The following is a 27,755-nucleotide window of genomic DNA, read 5'->3' on the forward strand; positions in this document are numbered from 1 at the left end:
TAGCTGGATCTCCCTCTACCAGGCTCCCACAACGGCTGCCTGCCTCCTCCTCCTCGCCTCCTTGGTCCTTATCTTCCACTCCCGGCAAACATCTTCTGGGAACCTTGGTCCCTTTCTTTGCACTTTGTGGCAGGAATGCAATACACAGCGGTCTCTGGAGCGGGAGTCAGATACATCCACAGCGTTTAGCGGAATGCTTTCTCAGAATATGGTAAACCAGGTTATCATCTAAAAAGGACAGGTCGTCATCGAAGGCGAGGGGTCTGCAACACGCCTGCCCGACTTTGTCACTCACCAGCCTTCTATTTTTGGACAAGTTTTTTAATATTTTGTCATACATTGTCTCGGCTGCATCGCATGAGCCGCTGCAGTACCTGAAAATGAGTTCCTCCTTGGTTTCGTAGCCCAAACCCAAGTCGGTGACATTCAGATGCACGGCAGTTAAGACGCACCCCCGATTTCGGCCCCTCTGGCCCCGCCGGCCTTTCCCTCGGGAACTCTCCGGGCTGGCGGCTGCAGCCTGCCGGTGCCGCTCTCTGCGAGGAAGCACGGCCATTTGTTTCTCTGGTGACCTTTTCAGTCTTCTAATGGTGGCTTGTATAAAATCCATGACATCATCAAACTGATCAGGATAATCCTCTGGCATATTTGCTGTGCAACAAGAAAACAGAAACGGTCAAATGAGACGACAGCAACGACCATTTCGAGGAGGCTCCAAGATCACAGTCTCTCCTGAAGGCGGCCAAGCTCGGCCTCACGGTGAAACTACCAGCTCAGGGACCACTGTCACCCCCTCCACCCCGACCCTGAGGACACAGGCCAAAAGGTACCCTCCAAGACTCCGCGGAAGGAAGTGCATTCACTCGAAAGAGGAGACTGACACGGGGGGGGGGGGGGGGTGACACGCTTCCTTGCTGAAGACAAATCCTTAGAAGTGGAATTGCCATTTGAATAGCATCTGCCATTTTGTAACGCGTCTGTATTGAGGGTGCTGATGCTGATGGAGGCCCCTTCTTCTTGTTCTAATAACGTAACCTACAGTTGTGGTTCTCAGATGTGAGTGTGGATGGGACTATGCTGGGATGCTCAGGGAGATGCAGAGTCCTAGCCCGACCCTTAAGGGAAGCGTGGGGAGGGGCCGAGGAATCTGTATTTTTAACGAGCCCTGGAGAAATTCTGATGGGGGTGGTCCATGGAGCATACGTTGAGAAACCCTGTCTTAGAGGGTGAAAAAAGGATTAACCCTGGATTGGGCTTGGAAGACACTGCTACTTTCACCTGGAATACCGAGGAGTGCTCTTCCCTGAAATCCAGCCCGACTTAACACCTCTGCTCAGCTGAGTGGGACGAGAACCATTTTGATAGGTCACATGAAAAGCTCTAGAGCTCAACTATATTTTAAAGCTTCCTTTAAAAACATGAAGCCTACTTTTTACTAACACAGAGACTAATTTACCACTTCTTTGGATTAGCATGACTTTAAAAGTATATGGTCATACTGTAAGATGACATTTTTTAAAAAAATTTTCATATATTTTATTTAACCTTATATTTCTTTTTTTTTTTTTTTTGAGTATTTACAGTTAATGTATTTTCTTTCTTTCTTTTTTTTTTTTTAACATCTTCATTGGAGTACCATTGCTCCACAATGTTGGGTCAGCTTCTGCTCTACAACGAAGCAAATCAGTTACACATATACATATGTCCCCATATCTCTTCCCTCTTGTGTCTCCCTCCCTCCCACCCTCCCTATCCCTCCACCCTAGGTGGTCACAAAGCACAGAGCTGATCTCCCTGTGCTATGTGGCTGCTTCCCACCAGCCATCTACCCTACATTTGGTAGTGTATATATGTCCATGCCACCCTCTCACTTCGTCCCAGCTTACCCTTCCCCCTCCCCGTATCCTCAAGTCCATTCTCTAGTAGGTCTGTGTCTTTATTCCCGTCTTGCCCCTAGGTTCTTCATGACCATTTTTTTTTAGATTCCATATATATGTGTTAGCATACGGTATTTGTTTTTCTCTTTCTGACTTACTTCACTCTATGACAGACTCTAGGTCCATCCACCTCACTACAAATAACTCAATTTCATTTCTTTTTATGGCTGAGTAATATTCCATTGTATATATGTGCCACATCTTCTTTATCCATCCATCTGTTGATGGACACTTGGAGATTCCTTAAAAAACTAAAAATAGAACTACCATACGACCCAGCAATCCCACTACTGGGCATATACCCTGAGAAAACCATAATTCAAAAAGAGTCAGGTACCAAAATGTTCACTGCAGCTCTATTTACAATAGCCAGGACATGGAAGATGACATTTAAATGTGCTATAGCAGTACATGGACTGAGACGCTGTTTGTGGGCAGATGGTGGGAGGGGGGTGTCCAGCCTCTGCTGCAGGCTGTCACACGGCTCCCACTGGCTTTGGCTGCAAAGAGGACAAGAGATGTGCATTTTAGGGAGATCACATGGAGGAATGATTGAGGTGATGCTTCTACGATGTTTGAGACCTTTGGGCAAATGCATGAATTTGCAGTCTCTTGGCGTTTTCTGCTGTGTTTCAAGCATTTGCTTCGGCTGATCAAGTAAGAGAAGAGTAACTTTGAACAACTGAATACATTTTTAAAAGAGGAAAGCAATTCAAATGCCCATTTATTAGGTACTAAACCTTTTATGCTCCCCATCCCATTTTCAGGTAATTTAGTATGTTTAGGGTTATATGTGGCTTAGGACAATATGCCGCAAAAGAGCTGTTAACAAGAGGGAATTTTTTTTGCCAAGCCCATGTTAAAGCAGAGAAGGATTACACTGTGCCTAACCCACGTCAAATTGTTTTGTTATGAACAAATTGTTAAAACAGATATCAGGTATCCTGTTGTGTAAAACATAATCCAGCTAAGGCAACTTAACCATATCTATTTCTGTTTCTCTCTCATCTGTGTGTGTGTGTGTATGCAAAACATATGACATATAGTAATGAAAAGAGTGGGGATGGTGTGGAATTTCCAGATCACCTTGTTGCCCTAAATCTAAAATCTAAAATTTGGCACTGGATCGTTCTGTGCACAGAATTCTCGAAGCTGCTTCCACTGGTCTGTGCCCCATCGCCTCTTGCCCCCGAACCCCTGCATTCCAGCCTTACCCTCCTTCAGTCTGTTTTCCACCTGGCAGCCAGAGCAACACTCTTAAAACTGTTAATGCAGCTCATGTCCCTCCTCTGCTCCAAGCCCTCCAATGCCTCCCCATTTCCCTTGGCATAAAAGCCAAAGTCCACACTGGCCCAAGGCCCCCCCTGTCCTGGCCACCCACTCTGTCCCAGCCTTTGTTACCACTGACCTCGTGTGCAACTTCCTTCTTCCTTACTGCCTCCCCCTCCAGCTTCTCTGGCCTCCTCACTGTTCCTCAAACACAAGGTTTCTCAACCTCAGCACTACTGACATTTTGGGCTGGAACATTCTTTGTTGTGGGAGCATTTGAGGATGTTTAGTTGCATCCCTGGCCTCTACCCAGGAGATGTCAGTAGTATCCCCCAGCCCCATCCCAACAGTGACGAACTAAAGTGTCTCCAGATATTGCCAAACGTCCCCTGGGGGCAAGATCATCGTGGTTGAGAACCACACAGACAGAACACAAACAGGGACTCAGGGCCTTTGTGCTGGCTGTTCCCTCTCTGCCTGAAACACCATTCCTGCAGAGTACCCAGTGGCTCGTGCCCACATCCCCTTCAAGTCTTTGCTCAAATGTCACCACCACCAAGCCCCACCTTGACCTCCCTGTTTCAAATGCAATCCCTCCCGAGCCCGAATCCAGACCCTCCCGCCCTCTTCCCTCCCCAGCATAATACTCACTACCTTCCAACACACTGTCTAACTAACTTTCCTTACGTTGACTGCTTGTTGTCTGTCTTCTGTGAGCGAACGTCACCTCCACGAGGCAGGGACCTTTGCTTGGCTTGCTCACCAGTGGATCCCAGGTGCCTACCATGGGATCTGGTCCCTGGAGGCCCACAATGATTTCTGAACGAGTTAGGTCACTTTATGGGGGGAGAAAGAGAGAGTCCTTAATTTATCCAGGGGACACTTGGGCTTCAGAGAACCGCACCATGATGAAATGAAAGGCTCCAAAATAAACAGCCTCGGTCACGCGGGCAGCTGCAGTGCGCCGAGCAGCACGGTCATCTCCCTCCTGAGGGCGAATAAGCAGCGAATAACCAAGCTCACCCCCTTGCCAGCTTCCGGCAGCGTTAAAGTGTCAGCTCTCAAAGCCCACTGCATCCTGAGGATTCGGAAAGGTTCTGGCTCCATGGGAGTAACGTTTTCTCAAGAAGGGCTGGAAGAGTGGGAGAGTACTGGAATCTGAATTTGTCATTTCCTCTGAACCGCTTCTACTGGACTCCCTTAGGAAGTTTCCATCCTTCCTCCGTTCCTCCCTCCCCACCTTCCTTCGTCCTTTCCTTCCTTCCTCCCTCCCTCTCTCCCTTCCTTTCCTTCTCTGTTCTTAAAAAAAAAATGTTGAATGGATAAAGAAGATGTGGCACATATATACAATGGAATATTACTCAGCCATGAAAAGAAACGAAATTGAGTTATTTGTAGTGAGGTGGATGGACCTAGAGTCTGTCATACGGAGTGAAGTAAGTCAGAAAGAGAAAAACAAATACCATATGCTAACATACATATATATATGGAATCTAAAAAAAAAAAAAGATGGTTCTGAAGAACCTAGGGGCAGGACAGGAATAAAGACGCAGACACAGAGAATGGACTTGAGGACACGGGAAGGGGAAAGGGTAAGTTGGGACGAAGTGAGAGAGTAGCATGGACATATATACACTACCAAATGTAAAATAGATAGCTAGTGGGAAGCAGCCGCATAGCACAGGGAGATCAGCTCCGTGCTTTGTGACCACCTAGAGGGATGGGATAGGGAGGGTGGGAGGGAGACGCAAGAGGGAGGAGACATGGGGATATATGTATATGTATAGCTGATTCACTTTGTTATAAAGCAGAAACTAACACACCATTGTAAAGCAATTATACTCCAATAAAGATGTTAAAAAAATAAATTGTTTTTTTTTTTTGGCCACACCACACGGCTTGCAGGATTCTTAGTTCCCAGACCAGGGATTGAACCCAGGCCACAGCAGTGAAAGTGCCACTGGACCACCAGGAAATTCCCTGAAAATTTTTTTAAAGCACTCTGCGTTAAAGACATGAACTACTTATTTCGGAAAATGAGTTGCTTATGCTATTTGTGACTTTTTTTTCAATAATAAGCTGTAAAAGAGGAAATTAGGTGTGCTCAGTTTCAAAAACCCATGCTTGAGTAGAAGTCTGAACTTCTAAACATGGTATCTTAGGGGTGATTAGTCAAAGTACAGAAAAAAAAGTCTTCAAATTTCTAAAGAGACTCTTTGTTTTACAAAAGGATCCACATGATGGGGTCCCTGGCTCTTTTCAAGAACTCCTGAATAGATCATTAACTTAAGAACCTGGGAACATGGAAGTTAAAACTGATTGAGAATCAGCTGAGGATTAATCAGAAATGAGGATGAAATATTACTAAAATTTTAACATAAACGAATGGGAAAACATTTGACTTACAAAAGTTCAACTTACACTGGTTTATAGAGACTCATTAATTTATATAACATGATAAATTACATAATTTTATATTACTAGGGTTATAATGATGATTTGAATCAGCATTTATAATGTTCTTATTTATTGCCTGACACTTTCAAAGTTCTGGAAAAATGTTGTCCCTCCTTTTTAAGACATTTTGACCACATGACTCTGTCCACTGGCTTTGCTTGCCAGATAAAATACAGAATACCTAATTAAATTTGAATTTCAGATAACTAGCAAATAAATTTTTAGTATAAGCAGTCCTCAATAATGTTTGGGACATACTTATCCTTTATTATGAGAACGTTTAGTTCCTTTTTCTTTATTTTAATTTCTGCTTGGCGTTTTTGGGGTGATGCGTGTAGCAGTGTGAATGCACCAACCACTTATGCTTTTGGGTGAGGTGGTGAATGGATCATTAAGCCTGAATTAAAAGGCTTCCAGGCACCTGGGAAGCAGTCAATCTGTGTTTGATGTGTTAAACTATACACTGTAGGGGCTTCCCTGGTGGTGCAGTGGTTAAGAATCCGCCTGCCAATGCAGGGGACACAAGTTCGAGCCCTGGTCCCAGAAGATCCCACATGCCGTGGAGCAACTAAGCCCGTGCGCCACAACTACTGAGCCTGCGCTCTAGAGCCCGCGAGCCACAACTACTGAGCCTGCATGCTACAACTACTGAAGCCCGTGCGCCTAGAGCCCGTGCTCCGCAACAAAGAGAAGGCACCGCGATGAGAAGCCTGCGCACCGCAACGAAGAGTAGCCCCCGCTTGCCGTACTAGAGAAAGCCCCCGCGCAGCAACGAAGACCCAATGCAGCCAAAAATAAAAATAAAAAAATAAAAAGAAAGAGTGTAGCTAATGAGAACTGCTTTTGATGGGACATCTCCCTCATGCCTTGTCGTTAAGGTGGAAATGTTTATTTAAGCCTCAGGTTCAGGACATAGGTGATTCTTATTGAACTGAAGGGATTTCCCCCTGCCCCCTTTCTTCTCCTTGTTGAACAGTAGATGAAAAAATAAATATTTATGCTGAAAGTTTTACATGGATATGAATTTTGGAAACTAGAAAAGGGCAACATTATATTTTCCAAACCATAGAGCAAATTGGCCTGTCTCTTCCAACTGAATTCCTAATCCCAGGCCTTTTGCTGCTGACTGAGTTCATTTCTAAAGAGACCTCAAGTTATCAACACTAGGCATTTGGCGGGGGCATTGTGAGCCATGCCCCCACTAAGCCAATCTTTAGGGTGTCTGCAGAGGCCTCACACCGGGCTCAGGCAAGTAAACTCCCTGGGGGACCAAGAAGCCCCCAGCCGCCTCCATGTTCCTGGAATTCACTGAACCAGGGGCAGCAAAGGGGTTGGGTTTGGATTAGTTCCCCAAATTAAGACTTAATGGCATATCACTTTCTTTATCCTATAAAGGGCTTGGCAGCATGTCAGCTACACAAATGGCCCTCATTAGTATGAACTTTGATAGTAAAATACTTGCAAAGCACAAAAGAGGAGCATCGTTTTTAAAAAGTAAGTCAAACACTTGCCCATTTCCCAGACCCACTTGGAGGCTAGATCTGGGAATACATGGACATCTAAAAGCTAAAGTTTTCGAAAAATCAAAACGCTCAAATGCATTTAAGTCATCCTTTAGGGTGCAACTAAATATTTTGGCATTATTCTATTTAAAATATTTTAACTTTGATGTGTCCTTTGTATAAACAATGTTATTTAAACAAATGAAACCTTGTACCCGGCCAGACTCTGGGAACAAACCAAACCATTCACTGCAGAGACTTTGCCCCCCTCGATTATGGGAAAACAGTAACATTACCTCAGGAACAAAGGCCTGGGATATTGACTATCTGGTAAAGTTAATTGAGTTTTTATAGGAACAATGGTGAGACCTCGGAGTACTCCTTGTAATAGCTGAACTAAGAAGCACATAATTCAAAACATGATCTTGGCTAAGCTGGCATTCAGTGGACAAAGTATTCTTTTAAATGTTAGATTTCTCTTCAAAAGAGTACAGGTTAATTATATATATATATTTTTCAGGTTAATTATATTTTAATCAAAGGGGTCATTTTATACTCGTATTGGGTTGTCCCCCTCCTCACCCGGCCTGGCTGGGTGTCTAAGCCGGTTTTCAGCCTGTCTTTGACCCGTGGGCCCATGAGGGAGGCAGCGCAAGGTTGTGTAGAAAGCAGTGAGGAGGTGACCCCTTACCCGGAGTGGGGTGGGCCCTGAGGAGCCCAGGAAGGAGAGGGCTGGACCCTCGCACCCACAGTGGGCCTCTCCTACAGGAGCCGTCTTCCAGGCCAGAACTAGCCTCAAGGATGCAGAGGCTCTGGAGAGAAGGCCCAGGTGTTTCTCGCTCTGGGGAGGACCCACCTCTGTACTTCAGCGAAAAGCATCCAGCTTCTGTGTACTGGAAGGGCAAGGGTTAATACGCTGAGGTCCTCAGGGGTGACCTACTGCCTAGGTCAAGGCCACACAGGCGAGAGGCACATCTTCAATCAGCGCCCGGGTGCCCTCACTCCAGGTGGTGCCCAGTTCTGGGGTGGGCTAGACCCTGGGTGTGAGTCCAGAGATGCTGTGCCTGCGGGGCCTCTCCTGAAAGGCTGTCTGCAAAAGGAGGCACGTGAAACCCGCCCCCCCGGGGGGGAGGACATTTAATCTGATATTTGTTGCCTACCTGTACCCCAGGTAAAGTACAGATTGCTCTGTAGACCAAGTATATAAAAAAGAGAAGTTCTGTGTGTGTGTATACACACACACATATATACAAACATATATGTGTATATACACATATACACATGCAGGTTTACATGGAAAGATCAGCCTAAGATTTATGTAACCTCTCAAGAAAATTCCCAACTAATGTCATTCTTTAGAATGCTGTTTTTACTTTTCAATAATGTACAAACATGATTTTCTTTCACTAATACTGCAGTATTATGAAAACTACATGACGGAGTCTTACTTTTAAAATTCCCCACATTACCAAAAAAATGCATCATCCTCTATTTGAAATGACAGCTTCCTTGATGTACTTAGTATGACCAGTGTAAAGGTGGGATGGATGCCACCCAGCATGAATTTCAACCCTGACAACATCCCTGCAAGGCTAAAGTCGGGGTCGCATATTTGTCTCTACTTTACAGATCAGGAAACTGAGGCTCAGAGAAGGTAAATATCTATCTGCCCAAGGCCACGTGGCTCATAAATGTAGACTCAGCTGGTTTTGGTTTCAAAGCTCAGACTTGTTCTAGGGCTCCAAGCTGCCTATCTGTTTTTAAGTAAAAATTCCACTACGGTGCAGCTTGTCTAGTCTCGGGTGTGTGGTAACTTACTCTGGAAAGCGTGCAAGATATGCTGATTTCACCTGCAAGCATTTACCACATTCAGAACAGGAAGTGAGAAACACACTTTCTACTGGAAAGTTCAGCATGAACTGAGGTACATTAAGTAGATTCTAAAGTTAGGCTGCCATGGACCACAGAATACAGTAAATCGTCTCCAGAAAGGGAAAAGCATGCCGTTCAGGGGCATCTCTCCCACATCCTGGGTCTTGCGTATCACCCTAAGGCAGAACTGGCAATTTCCCAGTTAAAACCGGAAAACCGGCAGCCAAGGGCGGTGGCAGATTCAGACAGAGAGGCCCCGTCTCCGGAAGCTCCTCAAACTCACGCTGGCACCAAGTGATAAAGTCTCACTGCAGAGCTGGAGAGGACAGAGCCTGGGATTCCAGTCCGGGGTCAGTCCCTGCCCAGCCTGTGACCTTGGACTAGTCACTGAACCCTTCTGAGGTCGGCTAGCCCCTCTCGGGGGCCTTCCCCAGTGCTAATGCCCTAAGATGCGGACAGTCTAAGTCTTGGTGTCACCCCCGTCAGGGAGAGGACTGCCTCTACTGATGCCCCAGCAGCATTCTGCTAACCGCCACCATCAGGGGCCCCAGGAGACCCCATAAGAGGTATTTGAGGTTCTAGCAGTTCTCAACCTTTTCCGTTTGCCTCTTGGTTCAACGTCTTGGTTACACCTGAAATAACCAAGTGCCTCTCAACTCATCAAGTCATCTTCCTATGTCCTATTTAGGAGAGGTGAAGAGATGTGTAGAAAGGGCCCTATACTTGTGTCTCAAAGCACCCAAGTTCTAGTGGGAGGTATCCTTACACCCCAGTCTCCATCTGTAAAGGTAGAGAAGGAGCCAATGACCTCTGAGAGGACACAGACACCAACGTGCTATAATCCTGCATTCTCCCTCACCCAAATGGCAAAATTGCCATTTTCTCAAAATCTCTGTTTTATTCATTTCTGGTTTTGCTGCTTGGTCTTAGGACTCTAAGGCTGGAATCATCCATGGCAACTGCTACCAAATGCACTGTAAGAGCCCCACAGCTTGTCTTGGGGGCCGTTGATGCTTGTTTTTTATTTGACCTTCAGCGACCTCTGAAACGTGTGGTGTTGGTTCAGGAGAGTGTTGCAGTTCTCTGAAAAATTCAAAGTTCTGTCATCTGCTACTATTTAAAAGTGTTGACTTTGCCACTTATTTGAACTAATTAAAATAAAGCACCCATGGGTCTCTAAGTACTGGAATGCTGAGGCATCTCGCGTCATGTGACGACCACCCTTACTTTCCTATTTTGGACAGGGTATTCATCTAGCATTAGATAGACCATCCTGGTCAGAGTGGACTCGGGTTAACTTCAAGAGGGGTCCACAGCATCTATTCTCCCATGAACAATCACCAGCTGAGGCAATTTACTAAGTCATTGTGACCACTGCCAGAGCTACCAGGGCATTCTCTCCATGACCAGTGGTTTGCCGGCAATAAAACATGACATGGGTTTATTTGAAAAGTATTTGCGTTGTAAAAACACCAGTGTTTTGTTGTTTTAAAAAAGCATTTCTGGATCCTCTCAAGACAGAAGAAAAGGCCAACCAGTTCAAAATACAGTAAAAGAAGCCTTGGGTATACTTTTAAAGGCCATTTGCCCACCAGAATGCCATTTTAGTTACCACTTCCACCTACTTTGACCAACATCGCACACACTTATTAGCTATACCATATCTTGACTACTTATCCTACAATTTAACTAAGAAAACTTGTCATCACTGTAATGGAAATTACTCTATGAATACAAATAGCCAAAAACTTCACTCAGGAAAGATGGACTACATTCATTTTGTTACTCAGCTTCTAATTGCCCTGCTCTGATTTCCACCTATGTGGTCCATACTTTTATTATAGTGATGTTAATAATTTTATGGTAATACAGAATGGCTCCCCTGAGGGGAAAAGGTCCATTCTTCTGCTTTTAAGTCAGGAAAACACTCAATAGGGTGTCCATTTGTTAGCTAATCCATGAACACCTGGTGCGAGCTAAAAGCAGACCACAGCCAGCTGTAAACACCTCATGCTCAAGAGTGCACACCAGGAGCCCTGCTACTGCCCTTATAAAACACTTAACAGGGGAGGGAGAGAAAGTTACCCAATACAATGAAGCGTACAAAGCGCCCCTTGGGAAAATAATCCCTTGAGATGTTCTCAGAGGCAGGTGGTTTTTGAGGTGGTTTTTGAAACCCCAAAGGAACCTGGAAAGCAAAAGAACCTGGCTCCTTCCTTCCCACAAAGCCCTGCCTGCAGCCTGAGAGGCCCCATGGTTCCACTGGGTCCTGCATTCAACTTCCCTGGGCCCTTCCCAGTGGGCCCACCTGAGCAGTGGGTAGAAGGAACTCGAAGGGCCTGAGGGACCTGGGCAAGAAGAGGAGGGATTAAGAAGCTGAAAGGAGAATAAAGGGGGTGAAGGAAAAGCATTCTTTATCATTGGAGCCTGCCTGATGGATTCCTGTGGTCAGATGTGAGGAGGGACTTTCTACCCCTTGGTGGATGAATTTACTGGAATCTCAAAGACTCTTCAGGTAATGAGCTAGACGTATCATTCAAAAACAGCTGCATTTACAAAACCTCCACGCCTGACTTTTCTCCTCGCTGACGTAGCCAGAAGAGCTTCGTAGGAGAGTGGTGGGCTGGCAGGAAGTGGTCATGCAGGATGGTCAAAAGAGTGAGTGTTCCCTCAGGCTTTCCTGGGTCCGGTCTGGTTAAGTTGATTAACCCTGTGCAGCCCCGATCTCCCCTGAAAGTGGGGAGAGTTACACGGAATGGAGGAAAATTTTCGGTTCAGCACCTGAAAGTACTTAACAAATGGCACCAAAAGTCAGTCCCTATGGTTTTCACGTCTGTGCCCGTTCTTCACTGACATTGCATTGGAGGCAGTGGCGTGAAGACCAACTCTGCCGGCTGTGGACAAAGGGGATGCAGACACTGGCCCCTTGTTTGTCCAGCATGTCCCATGGAGGAGAAGGCCGGGAGGCCCCGGCATGGTGGTCTGTGGGCAGAACGAACAGGCCTGTCTTGGGAGTCTGGGCTGCCCCTTCTCTCTTCCTAGAAATGCCCCCAAATTAACCACACAAACATCAACTGACTCCACAGCCCATGAACAATAGTCTGTGTCCACCATGGCATAGATCGGTGTCTTCAGCCTGTGGCATGTATCCCTCTGGGGGTACATGAGGACTTTCAACAGAGTCTATGGGTAGTTTTAAGAGAATCAATGTCCAGATCCCCAGATTTCACATGTGCTGCGTCCTAAGACTGGTCCACCTACGAACACTCCTGCAGCCAGTTCTCCTTTCACAGTCATCCTTCTGCCTTCCTGCCCAGCTCACTCATTTTACCGCGAGGCACTGTCTGATGGATAGACACCTGTAAGGACAGTTCAGGCGTGCATGGCTCTTTGGGATAAACTGGCATCGGCGACTCATGATGTGAGGACACGTCATCATGAACTTAGGATTCCAAAGATGTGTACCTGAATCTAATCACGTGGAAACAATCACACAAATCCAAACCGAAGGGCAGTCTGCAGAACAGCAGGCAAGACAGTCTGGACTTCTCAAAATGTTGTGGGAAAAAAGGCTTGGGAGCTAATTCTAGATTAAAGGAGAATAAAGAGACATGACAGTCAAATGCAAGTTGTGACCCTCAATTAAGGGAAAAAACTATGAAGAACATTATTGCCACAAGTGGGGGCATCTGAATATGGACTATCTATTGGATAACAGTATTGTGTAAATGTTAAATTTCCTGAGACTGATAACTGAATTGTGGTTATATAAGGTAATGTCCTTGGCTCCTAGAAGGTTCATGCTGAACTATTTATTGTTATGTTTGCAAGTAATTCTCAAATGGTTTAGGGAAAAAAATGAAGCAAAATGCTAACGAGAGGTCAGTCTTGGTGAAAAGGGGACGTGAGTGTTCATTGTACCATGAACACTTACTGAAAAGTCCCATATGAATGAATCAGGAAATACCAAAGTAGGTGGTTCCGTATTTCATTCTGTCCAGGCACTCATGGCAAGGCATGGTGCTTTATTTGCCTGTCTGTCCATCCACCCATCCATCTATTCATCTTATAATTAGGATCCAGAGGCGTGGTGGTTGTCATGGATGTATACTAACACATGCATTTGAAGTGAAAATGAAGTTGGACCTTTTCTGACCAAAAAATAAACTTATTTGAGCTGATCTGTTTGATAATTTTCCACGAATTGAATAAGTTACATCTGCAGCACCAAGGTTTTGCCAAAAATAGATTTGAAGCACATATCTAGTTCCCAAATGGGCTGGAAATTACATCTGCTACCACTATTTAAACTTGTGATAAAATTGCAGATATCACTTTAGAAGTGTGCAATAGTTTTTCTACGTAATTTTGTAGGTTTGCAAGCACAAAAGTTTGAAGACTTTAAAAACCATGCTCAGTTATACAATCATACAAAAGTGGGTTTTGTCTCTACTGAGCTAAGCAGTTGATTCCCAATAGTGACCCAAGATCTGTGTATGCAATCCCACTCCTGTTCCCACAGAGGCCATCACTCTGGCACGTGTGCAGTCACCCTTGGCTTCCCAAGTGGACGCTTCCTTCCCTGGGCGGAACAGAAGCCACCTGAGGACAAGTGCCTTCTCGAAGGCCTCCCAAATGCCATCAGCCTATCAAGCATTCTAGGAGACCTCACTTTGTCCCGAAGAGTTAGGGAGCCTTCTCTCACTGCAAAAAGCATCGATATTATAGGAGTGTGCAGAGAAATACATGTTTCTCTCCCTAAAATGTCCTGATTTAGACTTCGAAATAGCCATTAATAATATGAGCCTAGGCCCACTGCAGCCCAAACAGGGATCAAAGAAAGGGCCTCAAGGAAATATAATATTCCTTGCTTCTTTCTATTAGTTTGCTCATTGATTTTCCTAGAAAGACGTGTTTCAGTTAGTGAATACATTTTTAGCAAGCCAGGGTTTGTGTTTTCTTAATCTACTAATATGAGAACAGTCTGTGTTAAGCCAGCATTATTGGCTTTGGGACTAGAAGTTTGAGGTTTGCTGGCTTCACCACTTATTGGATTTGTGACCTTGAGCAAATCTCTAGGTCTCATTGCTTCATCTGTACAATGGGGATAAATAACATCTCCTCTTGTCCGGTATAGCTCAAACCTACTCGATTTTAGGACAATATGCAAAACCTGTTTGTTAAAATAACAAATGCTGCAGAGGGTGTGGAGAAAAGAGAACCCTCCTACACCGTTGGTGGGAATGTAAACTGGTGCAGCCATTGTGGAAAACAGTATGGAATTTCCTCAAAAAACTAAAAATTGAATTGCCATGATCCAGCAGTCCCACTCCTGGGCATATCTCTGGACAAAACTATAATTCAAAAAGATACATGCATCCCTATGTTCAAAGCAGCACTATTCACAATAGGCAAGACATGGAACAACCTAAATGTTCATCAACAAATGAATGGATAAAGAAGATGTGGTATATATATATATATATACACATATATATAATGGAATACTACTCGGCCATAAAAAAGAATGAGATAATGCCATTTGCAGCAACATGGATGGACCTAGAGATTATCATAAGAAGTGAAGTAAGTCAGAAAGAGAAGGACAAATACCATATATCACTTATATGTGGAATCTAATCTAATCTAAAATATGACACAAGTGAACTTATCTACGAAACAGAAATAGACTCACAGACATAGAGAACAGACTTGTGGTTACCAAAGGGGAAGGGGGGAGAGGGAGGGATGGATTGGGAGTTTGGTATTAGCAGATGCAAACTACTATATATAGGATGGATAAACAACAAGGTCCTATTGTATAGCACAGGGAACTATATTCAATATCCTGTGACAAACCATAATGGAAAAGAATATGAAAAAGAATGTATATATATGTACAACTGAATCACTTTGTTGTACAGCAGAAATTAACACAATATTGTAAATCAACTATACTCAATAAAATAAATTTTAAAAACCTTATTTGTTAAAAAGTGGGTTACCACGTGGAGAGCTAAGATGTGCTCTGATACTAACTTTATTTTTCTTTAGCTTTGATTTTATTTATTTCTTTATTTTTAATTGAAGTATAGTTGATTTACAATGTTGTGTCAGTTTCTGGTGTACAGCAAAGTGATTCAGAGAGATATATATATATGTATATGTATATATATTCTTTTTCAGATTCTTTTCCATTATAGTTTATTACAAGATATTTTTTTAACATCTTTATTGGAGTATAATTGCTTTACAATGGTGTGTTAGTTTCTGCTGTATAACAAAGTGAATCAGCTATACATATACATGTATCCCCATATCTCCTCCCTCTCGCGTCTCCCTCCCACCCTCCCTATCCCACGCCTCTAGGTGGACACAAAGCACCGAGCTGATTTCCCTGTGCGATGTAGCTGCTTCCCACTAGCTATCTATTTTACATTTGGTAGTGTATATATGTCCATGCCACTCTCTCACTTTGTCCCAGCTTACCCTTCCCACTTCCCGTGTCTATTACAAGATATTGAATATAGTTCCCTGTGCTATACAGTAGGTCCTTGTTGTTTATCTATCCTATATATAATAGTTTGCATCTGCTAATACCAAACTCCCAATCCATCCCTCTCCCCCACCTTTCCCCTTTGGTAACCATAAGTTTGTTTTCTATGTCTGTGAGTCTATTTCTGTTTAGTAAATACGTTCATCTGTATGATACTAACTTAAGTTTTTATTCATAGCTCTTCACTTATTTGAGGATTAACAGGTTGATTCAATTGTGCTTATGCCTAAACACTTTAAAAATAAAGGCACACTTCAAAATGAAAAATATGCCTATGCTATAGACTCGTGAAGCTTGGGACGTGTAAGTTTTGCAGCAAGAAGGCTTTGCATTGAGATCCCGCTTGCTGCCACCTACTTGCTTGAGACACTCCAGCGGCACCCCGCTGCCATCAGAAACAGAGCAAGGGCTTCCCTGGTGGCGCAGTGGTTGAGAATCTGCCTGCCAATGCAGGGGACACGGGTTCGAGCCCTGGTCTGGGAAGATCCCACATGCCGCGGAGCAACTAGGCCCGTGAGCCACAACTACTGAGCCTGCGCGTCTGGAGCCTGTGCTCCGCAACAAGAGAGGCCGCGATAGTGAGAGGCCCGCGCACCGCGATGAAGAGTGGCCCCCACTTGCCACAACTAGAGAAAGCCCTCGCACAGAAACGAAGACCCAACACAGCCAAAAATAAATAAATAAATTACAAAAAAAAAAAAAAAAAAGAAACAGAGCAAGCACCTTCTTTTCCTGGATTTTACAGTATCTCATAATCTGGGTATCACCTACAGAGATATCCTAAATTTCACACTACTTCCCGCCACCTGTTCTCAGTACTTGGCGACTAGTCTGGCCTCCTCCTTGTATCCACCACCTGCCCCTTCCCCATATCGTGATCACAAATTTGCCTATGCTTCTCCTTGGTCTGGAATGTGCCCTTTTCCCTTTCCCTTCCTTTCCTAATACCCATCTTTCAAGTACCAACTCAAATCCCCCCTCTCCCCCAAATTCTTTCCTGCTATAATCGCCGAATCCCAGTGACTTCATTGCTAGGAATTCTTACCATGACCACAGCTAACATACATGCCTTGGTAGACATAGCTATCTGTCGGACTGACAATCCACCCGCCCACCCACACACCCATCGGCCTATCCATAGTTTACAACTAGATCATAAGCTATTTAAGTTCGCAATTTTGCCTTTTAGATGCCCACACAGCACCTAGAGCATGAAAGCTATTTAATACTTGCTTCCTGATTGAGCTCAAGTGATTAATTAAAGAATATGTGTTTTAATTGAATAAAGGGGCTATGGACCATTAAGTGCTAAAGAAACAAAGACGAAAGGGGACATTAGGAGGGGAAAATGCCAGATAGCTTTTATTTTTCTATCAGTGAAAGTAGAATCTTTTGAGAATAATTATTTGGCTGTTGGATCGGCCTAAGGTCCTAAGACTGGCCAATTCAAATTAAGCCTGAAATAGATTTCTCTAAACAGCAACAGTTTGAAATAGGTTTTCAGACTGAGGCCAGAATGAGATGTTGGTCTCAGATCTCAAGTGAGAAATCAATGCTTCCTAAAAGCCTGACATGCGATTTCCTGATTCCAGGAGCCCCATCCCAAGTGGCACAGCCCTTTTCCAGCTTAGGGACTTTATTACAGTATCATCTATTCATACAGTCCCTAAAATAATAAGAAGCAATAGATGGACGGCACTTATTTATTCTGAACTCTGAACCCACAACATTAGATTTGAAAGCTTAAAATTTAACCAGCTTATTGCACTAGAAGCTTTCTTAGCCGAATAACAATGGGCTGAAAGTTTACTAAATTCACTAACAGTTTTTTTGCTGGGTTTGTGAACCATCTTAAATATCCAGGTGGGATCACTTAAAACAGAAATACTCTATCTCAAGACAGGGAGCCTCCAACTCACAGCCCCCTTATCACCTACCTGTAAGGATCTTAGTGTGCCCTGGCCCCCTTCTTCCCATGGGGAAGAGGGTCTCCCTAACTTGGGAATCTGGTGGGAACAATTCCATAGGAACTATGTGGGCTCAGAGAATGGGGAAGGGAAGGAGCTGTGAAACCTGGGAAGAGCCAGGGGGAGCTGACCCGGGGGCAGAATCCCAGGCAAGACTGGCCCGCCTACGTGCTGACCAACTGACTGTCTCTGGGGCCCAAAATAGCCTCCCTGCAAGGCCTGCATTTCTTTCACTCTCCATGCTTTGTCAGGCTGCTTGAAATTCCACCAGTTAGAGCAATGGCTTGGCAGGGGCTGAAGTGAAAGTCTGTGGCGGGAGAAAAGGCATTCACTGGGTGCATGCTGCAAGGAGGATGGCAAGTACAATAGTTGTTTATGGGGCACAGGTTTTACAAAGCATTATCTCGTTTAACTCTCACAGCAGCCCCAGGAGGCAGGATGAATAGTATTCCTATTTTACAGATGAGGAAACTGAGCTTTCAGAGCTGTTAAGTAACAGCTGGGTAAGTGGCAAGACTGGGATCCAAACCATAGACTGATCTGAATGTGTGAACGTGAGCTCTTGCTTGTTGAAACTCCATGATTTGCTCTATGCCCTCCTTCTGCAGATTATGGGAGCTGGCAACCTGGGAAGAGACTCTAGCCCAATAATAGTGTGAATTATATCTCAGTTCTATCACGGTTTACATAGATTTTTGTGGGCTAGTCTGGGAACTTGATAGCTTGATTTGTAAGATGGTTTCTCTAGGAAAATTTGTGACTTGCTAGCAAACTGGTGGAATATAACCCCATTAGATTACAATAAATTGTGGATTACCTGCAATTACAATTTAAGAATGCTCAGGGTTTTTTCTAGTTGGTTTCCGGTCACATAGAAAGCCCACCTTTTCAGCCCAAGGTTCTTCATGTTTAGTTTTAGTTTATGATGCTACCAAATTGCACCACACGCTGCACCTTTACTAGAGAGTACGTTTCATGAGGACAGGGGCGTTTGTCTGTGCACCAAGGATTCCCTAGCACCTAGGACAGTGCCTGGCACATACAGGCACACATTAATTACTTGTTGAATGAATATGTGCTTTTAGATCGCAAATTTTTAAAAACCACATGCATTTTGTGCTTTCACTTATGAAACACATTTAGAGTTATCATACACAGCTGAGATCTGGTATGTGACTACGATTAACTAACCTTTAATAAGTTCAGGCAACCTTGTGCAACACGGTTTTACTCATTAGCTGAAAACCTTCCTCCCACATAAAGTGTTTTCCCCTAGGTAGCAAAACTGAACGCTCTGCATTTCAGTGGTTTGGAGAAACTCTGGTCCCAGTTTCAGCAGATCTTCCTCCTGCCATCATGGAACTCTGGCACTTTGGACAAGCTGCTTTACATCTTTAGGCTTGGGGACCATAGGAGTACCTTTGGGCTCTAAAATGCTATGACATCTGTGCGTATCACCTTCTTGTTTCGCTTTCTAGATGCCTCAGGCCTGCTCTAATCGCCCTTTGGAGAAGATATGGGTAAAAAGCAAAATAAAAAAAAAACCAAAGATGGTGAAAGGGAAAAGTCTTGGATGCCCCAAAAGGAAAATCACAAGTCTTTGAGTTTAGACAAGTTCAAAGTCGCTACAGGAGGCAGCCACAGCCCATGAACTTTATTGTCAACCTCTAGGCAAACGAGTGAGCCAGTTATGAATTCTACTTGGTTGGTTCAGCTCATGATAATGGTAGGAACAGAATTCTGGCTGTTTCATTTATATTGGAACCAGCAAAATACACGCAACCTCAAGGGTGTGTATGTGGACAGGGTGCAGTCCAGCCCCCTTTAAACAGCACAGAATGACTCAAGGTGGCATCAAAGAGCCTTTGCTCAATCACTAAGTTACAAGCATTTGAAAAGAAGAGGGACCAGTATTTACGGTACTTTCTATTTCCAAATGAAACGAGTGACTGAATGTTTTTCTACATAAGCCTTAACCAGTTGCATGGCGTACAGTGCAGGATATAAATGTCAGCGCTGTGACAGGAGCATGTTGACACTGGTTGAGTGTTCAAAGTCTGCACATTGTCATTATTCCGCCTTCCCCGCACTGACAGCTTGCTCCCGTATTGAACATACCTGGAAGGAAGTCAATTTGGCTTAGAATGCAGCTCACTTTCTCTTTGGGAACATTTCTCTTTCAAGGATCTATTGGGTCTTCCGATAGATAAAACAGAATGAGGTGTGTTCTGCTGGTTCTAATGTAAACACAGTGGTCAGAATCTTGTCCATTGATGACTCAGCGTCAGTTTTGGAAAAGGGAAGTGATCTCCCTTTCCCCAGAACCCCCAGCTACCGCCGTCCATCAGTAGGATTACGGCTACCTTGCTTGCTTTGTGACTGCCTGTACCTTACATGAGGCACGGATTTTCTTAGGGTATTATCAAGCCATAGGGATTCAACCCTGACTACACATTAGACTCACTTGGGGAACATCTAAATATCTAGATGCCCAGGCCACGCCCCAAACCAATGAGATCAGAATCTCTCCTGGTGAAGCCCAGCATCAGCAGTCATTAAAGTTCCCCAGGTGAGTCCAGTGAGCAGGGGTCTTTTCTTATGAGTCTTTTCCCAAAGGAAGGTTACGGTGGAGTGTGCGGGTGGGGGAGGGGGGTCTTCCGGGGGGGGGCCAATCTCACGGTCACTGGCATTTTGGAGTGGAAAGGCCTTCCTTTACTGTGTAGTTGTAAACTGTTCATTGAGTTCTGTAGTAAGTAATTTGTCCAAGGTCACAGAATTAGCCAAAAGCAGAGCCAGCACCAGGAGCCAGCATTAAATAAGCCTAGGTAGACGGGATACTAATATGCTAATTAAACCTCCATGAATTAATCAGCTTCATAATCAGGTACAGTCATTTTTCTCTCCAGAATGTCTTGGTTAGAAAACTATTACCTTCCACTGTGTTCCTGTTCCTCTGACCCAGGCTGCTTGAACCAATGAAAAGCCACTTACTCAGCCCTCATGGGTACAGTTCTGAAGACAATGGCACTAAAGGGCATTTTAAGTTTCTACTGCAGAAACATTGTATACGCTAAGATGGAAACTCGTGGTTGAAACCAAAGCCTTTAAAAATAGGTTTATACAACTAATGGACAGAAACTCTTGGAACAGTTCCTTCAATTTCAAGGGATCAACTGTGTTCTCTTTCTAACCCTAAGTCACTCTTGAAGTCTTAATTTGCCTTAGAAAAATGCACTTTTTCTTTTCCCTGGGACTTCTGGAAGACGATGCTTTAATTGTTGTAATTAAGCATAAGATAAGCACATCACATTTCCTGGGCGATTTTTAGCCCAAGGCCATAGGTTTGGGGGACTCCAGCATACAGCTGACTCTGGGACCCTTTCTACTGTGCATGTTTCAAATGCAAAACAGCTTGAAGGGTAACGGGAGTGGTGAGTGGTTATGGTGACGGTTCACTATTGCTTTAGTTTGGGGTTGTGCAAGTTCTCTGCTGCTACCTTTGTTAGCTACATACCTCCCCAGTAATCTCTAACTTGTGTTGAAGCATACTCTGCTTTATGCAATAGATAACTTCTCAAGAGCGGAGGGTAAATTATATCAAATCATAGTTGACGTGCCCTGATAAACTCCTAAGACATTTTTGAGAGGCAAATCACAGACTCATTTTCTAATATTAATAACCTGGTCTTTTCTTAAGAGTTAACATTGTCATGTGTGGAGTGAACGATGGTTTGTTTGTTTCTTTTCCCCCTAGCCCCAGCTAGCACTATGTACCGTTGTCTTTCTAGAACTGGAACTTTTCTGAACAGATTTGACACTGCCCAGATGCTTGTTCTGGAAATCAAGGCCCTTCTGTGTTTTCTCTGACTCTGGCTTGGTTTTGTGAAACCTCAGCCTCTTCCCTTGCAAGGGCAGTTTAGGATGGAAATGCCATCGTTCTCAGAATTCAGCAAAGCCAGGCACACCCAAACAGAGAAAGAGGGCTTGGGAAGAAAAAACGGGGGTGTGTGTATGTGTGATGGGGAAGCAGAGGAAAGGGGACAACTGCGTGTTTTCCTACGGTGGTGGTGGTGGTACCGCTGGGGTAAACAGCTGTTCCTCGGAACCCTAAATGAGCAGCAGGAAAATGTGCTACCCCCTGCGCTGGGCAAAACCAGCGCGTGCCACATGCAGACTAGGTGTTGGGGTCCCGGGGCACCAGCCGGTGGCTACGAACCGCGAGGGGGCGTCGGCGCCAGCGCGGCTCTGCCCTGGGTCGGGAGGCCACACTGCGGTCGGGGCTGACTTGGGGTGCGTGCGAGCGGCGGGTGGGGTGACCCCCGCGGGGAGGGAGCGGTTCTTACAGTCACTGCTCAGCGCGAAGGGCGCGCGGCGGCGGCCGAGGGAGCGGTCTTCGGCGGGCGCCTCGGGAGGCCTCTTACCGGCGGGCAGCGGGAAGGCGGACGCGGTGTGGAGCAGCACCAGGCAGACAGCCACGACATCCCATAACTTCATCTTAGAGTCCCGTCCGGCGGCGGCACCTGGGCGGGCGGGCGGGCGGGCGAGAGAACCGGGGAGAGCGCGTTAGGCCTGGACGCCGAGGGCCGCCGCGCTGCCCGGGGCGCCTCGGCCCCGCGGGTCCTCGGGGCTCCCCGCCAGACTCGGCACCGCCCTCCTCCCGGACCGCGGCAGCCCGGCGGTTCCCCGGACACCCCCCCCCCTCCTTCCTTCCCAGCCGCCTGCTCGTCCCCGCTCCTGGGTTCGCCTCCCTGGCGGCCATCCCACAAGTGCCCTTCTCTTCCGCCACCGGATCCCAGGGGTCGGATTTTCGAGCAGGGCCGCTGCCCCCGCCGGTACCAACACGACGACACCGGACGCGTGGCCAACACGACGACACCAGCACTGGCGCGCAACCCCCCCCCCCCGCTTCCTAGGGGGCGACCGGGCAACCCTCACCCTGTGCTTCCCGCCCCGTCCAGCAGCTCCCACAGGCCCCGGGGAAGAGCCCTGGACCCAAGCAAGAGACCAGCCTTTTATTTCAGGAATAAAATCAAGTGCGGGACCGCCCGGGGTCCTGATCCTGCCCTCAGCTAGGCGGGGGCAGGCTCAGTGGCACCACTAACCTCGTCCAAGCTTTACTCCTCCCACTTAAATTAGTATTTTGTCGTCGGAACAAGAAGTTAGTAGGGACTTGGAGACTTTGGGGCTGTCCGGGGAATATCTGCGTTAAGTTACTTCACTTCCCAAAGCTTCAACTCGGTTTAAAATACTACTTCCACTTCCTAAGGCTATGAATATTAACACATGGAAAGGCCTAGCCAAGCATAAAGGAAGCGCTCAATAAGTGTTTTAGCATTACTGTTAGGTAGGGATTGCCTTTGTCTTGAAAATGTTCGTGATGTCCCCGAACGCCCTCCTTATTTTTGCAGTTTTGCGAGATTCTGGCCTTAAATCCCTTCCCCTCGCAGAGGAGTTGCGAGCTCCCCACGCCCGGTCACAGTCACTCCTGGACAACTGTACCCGGTCCGGGACGCTACAGAGGAGCACGGGCACCAGGAGGTCTATACCAGGAAAGGGCGCGCGGTGGGGCTCAGGTCCTCTGAGTCAGGGGCCTCCGTTTGGTCTGTCACTCCGCACACCCCTAGAAAGGAGGGTCACGCAGCAGGGGGCTGGTGAGAAAAAGGCCCCCTCAACTCGGGGCCAAGCCCCACACAATTAGGAGGTGGCGGGAGACCCGGGCGCCTTGGGGTGCGGTGTTACCCAGTGCCTTCCCAATGCCAGTGTTCAGTTTCCAAGGACTACGAGACTCATGCAGTTGATGATTCTCTTTCCTCCAAATAAAAGGGATTCTTAGGAAAATCTCCTTGAACTTTTTCCGTGGGAGAGAGTAAGAGTTTCCAGGTAAAAACAAAAACCTCGGCCCCTTTCCTCTCCATTAGCGGCCAGGAGCGCCCGCCTCCCTTCCAGCAACCGCCCCCCATCTCCACCCAGAACTCCCGCCCGGCTTCCGGTGCAGGCCACCCGGGGAAGCGTTTCATTCGACCGCCACCTCCCACCGCTGCGGAGACGAATGCATTTTCCATCCCTCGGGCGTCTGTTTGTTCGCTATGCAGCTGTTGGGCTCGGGGAGTCTGTAGGGACTAGGAACTCCGAAAACCTGCAGCTCCGGGCGCCCCATGCCCCGCTGGCTGATTTACAAACCCGGGGAAAAGCAAAGGCTCTGGGTTGGGGCGCGGGGGCCCAGGCAACACCTCACCCAGGCCGTGCAAAACGAGCCCAGCGAGGCGCTCGAGCAGAGAGGACAGGGGAACGCGAGGCCTCCCGCCCCGTCGCCCAGGGCCCGCTCGCGGGTGCGTGCGAACTGGCTGGCGGCCCTGAGGGGCGGGGAGGCGCGGGATTAATGCGCTATCCCAAATCGTGGTGGCCGCCAGCAGGAAGCGACAGAGGCACCAGATTTCCCTTCCGCATTAAGAGGGTTTTTCCTTTTTTTCCTGCTTGGCCAACGGAGGGCTTTTTAAATTGGACGTGGAGATCCTCAATTAGAAGTGTGGCGAAGCTGGCAAAAGAGTTCAGCGGAAAACTCCCCGCCTCGCCAAAGGAGGCTCCCGGCCCCGGTTCCCGCCCTCCGCCGGGTGCGGCGCAGGCCACGAAAAGAGCTCTCCCACCTCCCCCCGACGGGGAGGGCGCATTCTTCCTTCTGCGCACCGCCGGGGCAGGCTGCAGCCGGAGCGGCTCTTTAGTTCCCGGTATTTGCCTGGAGGAGCAAGAGGAGGGAATCCGGCGGCTCGCGTTCACAGCGGTCCACGCAGAGGTTTTTCCCACACACCCCCCACACCCCGCGGGTTCCCTGATGGTCTCTTTATCGCTTTCTTAAAGCACATCTGTCCGAAGTGTTTCTGCCGCAACCGTCCGCCTTTGCTACGAGCGCGAGTTGTGGAACGCGCTGCCACGTGCGGTAACCAAGTTCTGCTCCCGAAGTCGGCTCCGCCAGGTGCCCCCGCACCCGTCCTCGTACCCTGCAGGCTGGTTCCCCTCTGCGCCCAGGACTTACGCGCCCGGGAGGGCAAAAGGGGAGCGTCGCGGGCGCCGGCACCTGGTGGTCCCCAAGTCCAGGGCGGAAAGGACGTCCCAAAAGCCAAAAGTGCCGTCAGAAGCCGCCGCTCGCCGCGGGGCGCTTCTGGGTTCCCAGCACCAGAGGGCACCAGAAACCGCCGGAGTCCTGGAGCGCCCACGCGGCTGGGGCTGCGTTGTCATTTTAAGCATAGAACCGATGAACGAGCACTCCCCTTACAATCCTTCCCCAAATGCAAATTACCCCCCCCCCCGGAACTTCTGGATGTCCTCACGAGCATCCCTGCTTTTCAGGCTCCTACCCCTCTTCATCCTCACTCCCTAATTTTTCTCTACCCACCTCACTTAAGCTGGTTTCTCGGCAACCTGCTTTTTGAACTCCCCCCCTCCCCCGCGTCACGGTGACAGCTTCAGCGCGTGTGAGCGCTCCCGCCGCCAGTGCCCCCGCGCCTTCTTGTATCTGGCAGGCTGGGAGGTTTGTTTGGGCTTTGCCTTCGAGATCCAGGTCTCAGGAGGAGAAAAGGGAGGCTGGGGTGGATGGGTGGGCGGGTGGGTGGCGGCGTGCTGTAACTCGGGGGCTTTCTTTTGGGATAGGGACAGAAGTTGCTGAAAAGATGAATTGCTTTTCTTAACTGTGTCTTGTGTCCTGGACGGACGGAGGGCTTATTCTGTCGGGCCCAAGACCAGAGCAGGAAAAAGAATGAGCGCCGCCTTCTGCAGACAGTCTAGGAAGGGGTCTGTCTGTTAAAGGGCCCGAGGCCGGGTGCCAGACCCAGGGGCACCCGAACCCCTTGCGAGAGTGGGCTGGGGACGCAGCGGGCTCCCCGAACACCTGACACTTGTTGAAAAGGCGACACTGTCCCTGAGCCCTGCCGAAGCGAAGACGTGGCGAAACTGTGAGGGCGAGACCTGGTCGCGGCTGGGAGGAAGGCCAGCAGCTCCCTGTTCCAGGGCTTTGCGGGAAGAGGTGCGTGCGTCAGGTTGGCAGCAGCATCTCTTCCTTGGGATACTTAAGTGTATATTCAAGATGGCCTAGATGGGTGGGATGGGGGCGGGGAGGGAGGTCCAAGAGGGAGGGGATATATGTATACATATAGCTGATTCACTTCACTGTACAGCCGAAACTCACACAACATTGTAAACCACTTATACTCCCCCCGCCCCAAATATACTGTGGAAGAGTGGAGTGCGCTCTAACACATCCGCGGCAGGGCTCGGAAGAGTTGTGTTTGTCCCCACCAATGAGCAAAAGTGTTGCGAGCGCGGGGCTGGGCAGCTCCCCTGGGGCGCGCACGTCGGCTCTGCGGGCGCGTGTGCCAGCCCCGAAACTAGGGAGGCGTCAGGAGGCTGGGGGTTCCGGCTAGAGTCATTCCCCGCCCCAAAGAGGGTTCGTTTTCACCCGGTGGGTCTGGAAACCAAACGACAGCGAAGTCAGCCCTGAGGCTGTGCCAGGGTGGTGGCGGGGGTGTTACTGGGGGAAGTGGCATAGAGTACAGAGGAAAGTCATTCAACCCATCACTGAGATGGCTTAGGGGAGACCTTGAGAAGGTTCAAGAGTCTGCTCGAGGCGGAGGCCCTGGTCCTGGACTGTTCAGGAAGCCCGTCTCTTAAGCTTGACGGGGATGGTGAGGTGGGATTTCGGGCATTAGGAAAGTGCCAGCAACCGGGTTCCGACCAGGGCTAGGAATGTAGATTTGCAAGACCGCGCCGGAGGAGGTGAGCTCTCTATTTTTAGGTTCTCAGCACCTTTGCAGCAGTCCCTCCCGGGGCCTACACTTTCCCTTGGAACAGACCAAACCAAGTTACGCTCCCGGTAATGGTATCTATGCAGCTGCGCGTCCACAGAGAACCCAACTCTGGTCGTGGTAGGTTCAAAGGCGAGTCCAGTCCCGCACCTTCCCGGGACTTGACGGAAGAGCACCTCGCCGAGTCGGGGAGGGAAACTGCCCCTGTCGGATATGCCCGGGTCCAGAGGCAGCAGGGGCACCAGAGATTTTTGCCCACGAGGAAAGGCAACCTGCCCCTCCGCAAACCCAGCCTCTCCCCGGTTCCACTTCTCTCTCTCTCTTCTGTCCTCCCGGCGCTTCGGTTCCCTCCAGTGTCCCCTCTTTCTAGTCTCACCGCCTGCTCTGGGGTCCAGCCGCGCCCCCTCTGTCTCCAGCGCCGCACAGCCCGACGCACCCGCTGGCGACTCAGGCGCCCCCCGCCCACTCCCCCCAGGCCCGCTCCCCCGCTTACCTCGGATCCGGTCTCCGCAGACCTCCAGTTGGACATTAACTCCAGGAGCCCCAAGTCCCAGCCAGGAGACCCATCCGGGCCGAGGGCAGGAGCGCGGAGCCCCGCCCGATAGGTCAGGGGCACGAGTTTGCAATCCTGGGGCTGCTCGGGGCAGCAAGGGCGCGCAGGAGGCGGCGGCCAAGGCTCCCGCCGCCGCCGCCGCCGCCGCCGCCGCCGCCGCCGCGAGAAGGGCGAGGGATGCAGACAGCTCCCCCGCCGGCTCCCCGCACCCCCAGAAGCCGAGGTCCGAGCAGCCGCCGCTGCCTTGGGTGGGGGGTGACAGGGTTGCGCGCTCCGCGCTTTTAGCCCGGGCTGCGCGGGCGCGGGGCGCGGCGGCCGGTTCAGCGGCGGCGGCCGCGCTCTGCGCCTTCTCGGGGCGCAGCGCCTGGGAGGACGAGACGCGCCGGGCTGATGCTGCCGCCGGAGCTGAGGTCTGGCCTGGAAATCCGAACGAGACACCACGTCAACCGGCGCCGAGAGTCCCGTGAAGACATGAGGGCGCCAGGAGCGCAGGCTGGTCCTTGAGAGCCCGGTCCGGGGGGCCGGGGTGGGGGAGGGGAAGCGCGGGGCCCCGTGAGGGGAGGGGTCTAGAGTCAGCGGTGGCGGGGAGGGAACGGAGAACAGTGAGGAGGCGCCCGAGCTCCCGAGGCGGGGGCTCGGGGTGCGAGTGGGTGACGCGAGGCGCCCCTCCCCGGGGTGCAGGGAGAGAGCGCTCAGCGCGTGGAGACGCTGCCGGGCTCGCGCCTCCTCCTCGCCGGGTAGATCCGGAGGAATGTGCGGAGCTCTGCGCAGACGAACCGAAGGGAGCAATCCGAACTTGACCGCGGCGCCCGCGCCCGGCTTGGCCCTCGCGCCTCGCTCTCTGAGC

General features: G+C 48.6%; 1 protein-coding gene across 2 annotated transcripts; it reads right to left on the reverse strand.

Annotated features, from left to right (window-relative positions):
• Positions 1-113: 113 nt before the first annotated feature.
• GDNF (glial cell derived neurotrophic factor) lies at positions 114-27,100 on the reverse strand. 2 transcript variants are annotated; one of them, XM_061187727.1, is made up of 3 exons: positions 26,849-27,100; positions 21,982-22,080; positions 114-651 (listed from the first exon to the last, which is right to left on the reverse strand). In XM_061187727.1, the coding sequence occupies exons 2-3, from the start codon at positions 22,052-22,054 to the stop codon at positions 167-169; spliced, it is 558 nt and encodes a 185-aa protein (XP_061043710.1). In that variant the 5' UTR covers positions 22,055-22,080; positions 26,849-27,100; the 3' UTR covers positions 114-166. The 2 variants fall into 2 exon arrangements, with proteins under 2 accessions (XP_061043710.1, XP_061043709.1); XM_061187726.1 differs by having other exon boundaries at positions 21,904-22,080.
• Between the last annotated feature and the right edge of the window lie 655 nt (positions 27,101-27,755).

The sequence above is a fragment of the Eubalaena glacialis genome, chromosome 4, assembly GCF_028564815.1.
Source record: "Eubalaena glacialis isolate mEubGla1 chromosome 4, mEubGla1.1.hap2.+ XY, whole genome shotgun sequence".
Classification (NCBI taxonomy): Eukaryota; Metazoa; Chordata; class Mammalia; order Artiodactyla; family Balaenidae; genus Eubalaena; species Eubalaena glacialis.

What these genes read in the sequence shown, in the direction of transcription:
- GDNF (XM_061187726.1), bottom strand. Translation starts at nt 22,054, where the DNA reads ATGAAGTTATGGGATGTCGTGGCTGTCTGCCTGGTGCTGCTCCACACC. An exon ending in CTTCGCGCTGAGCAGTGACT is followed by an intron (nt 652 to 21,903) that starts GTAAGAACCGCT and finishes CTTGTTGCACAG; the next exon opens with CAAATATGCCAGAGGATTAT.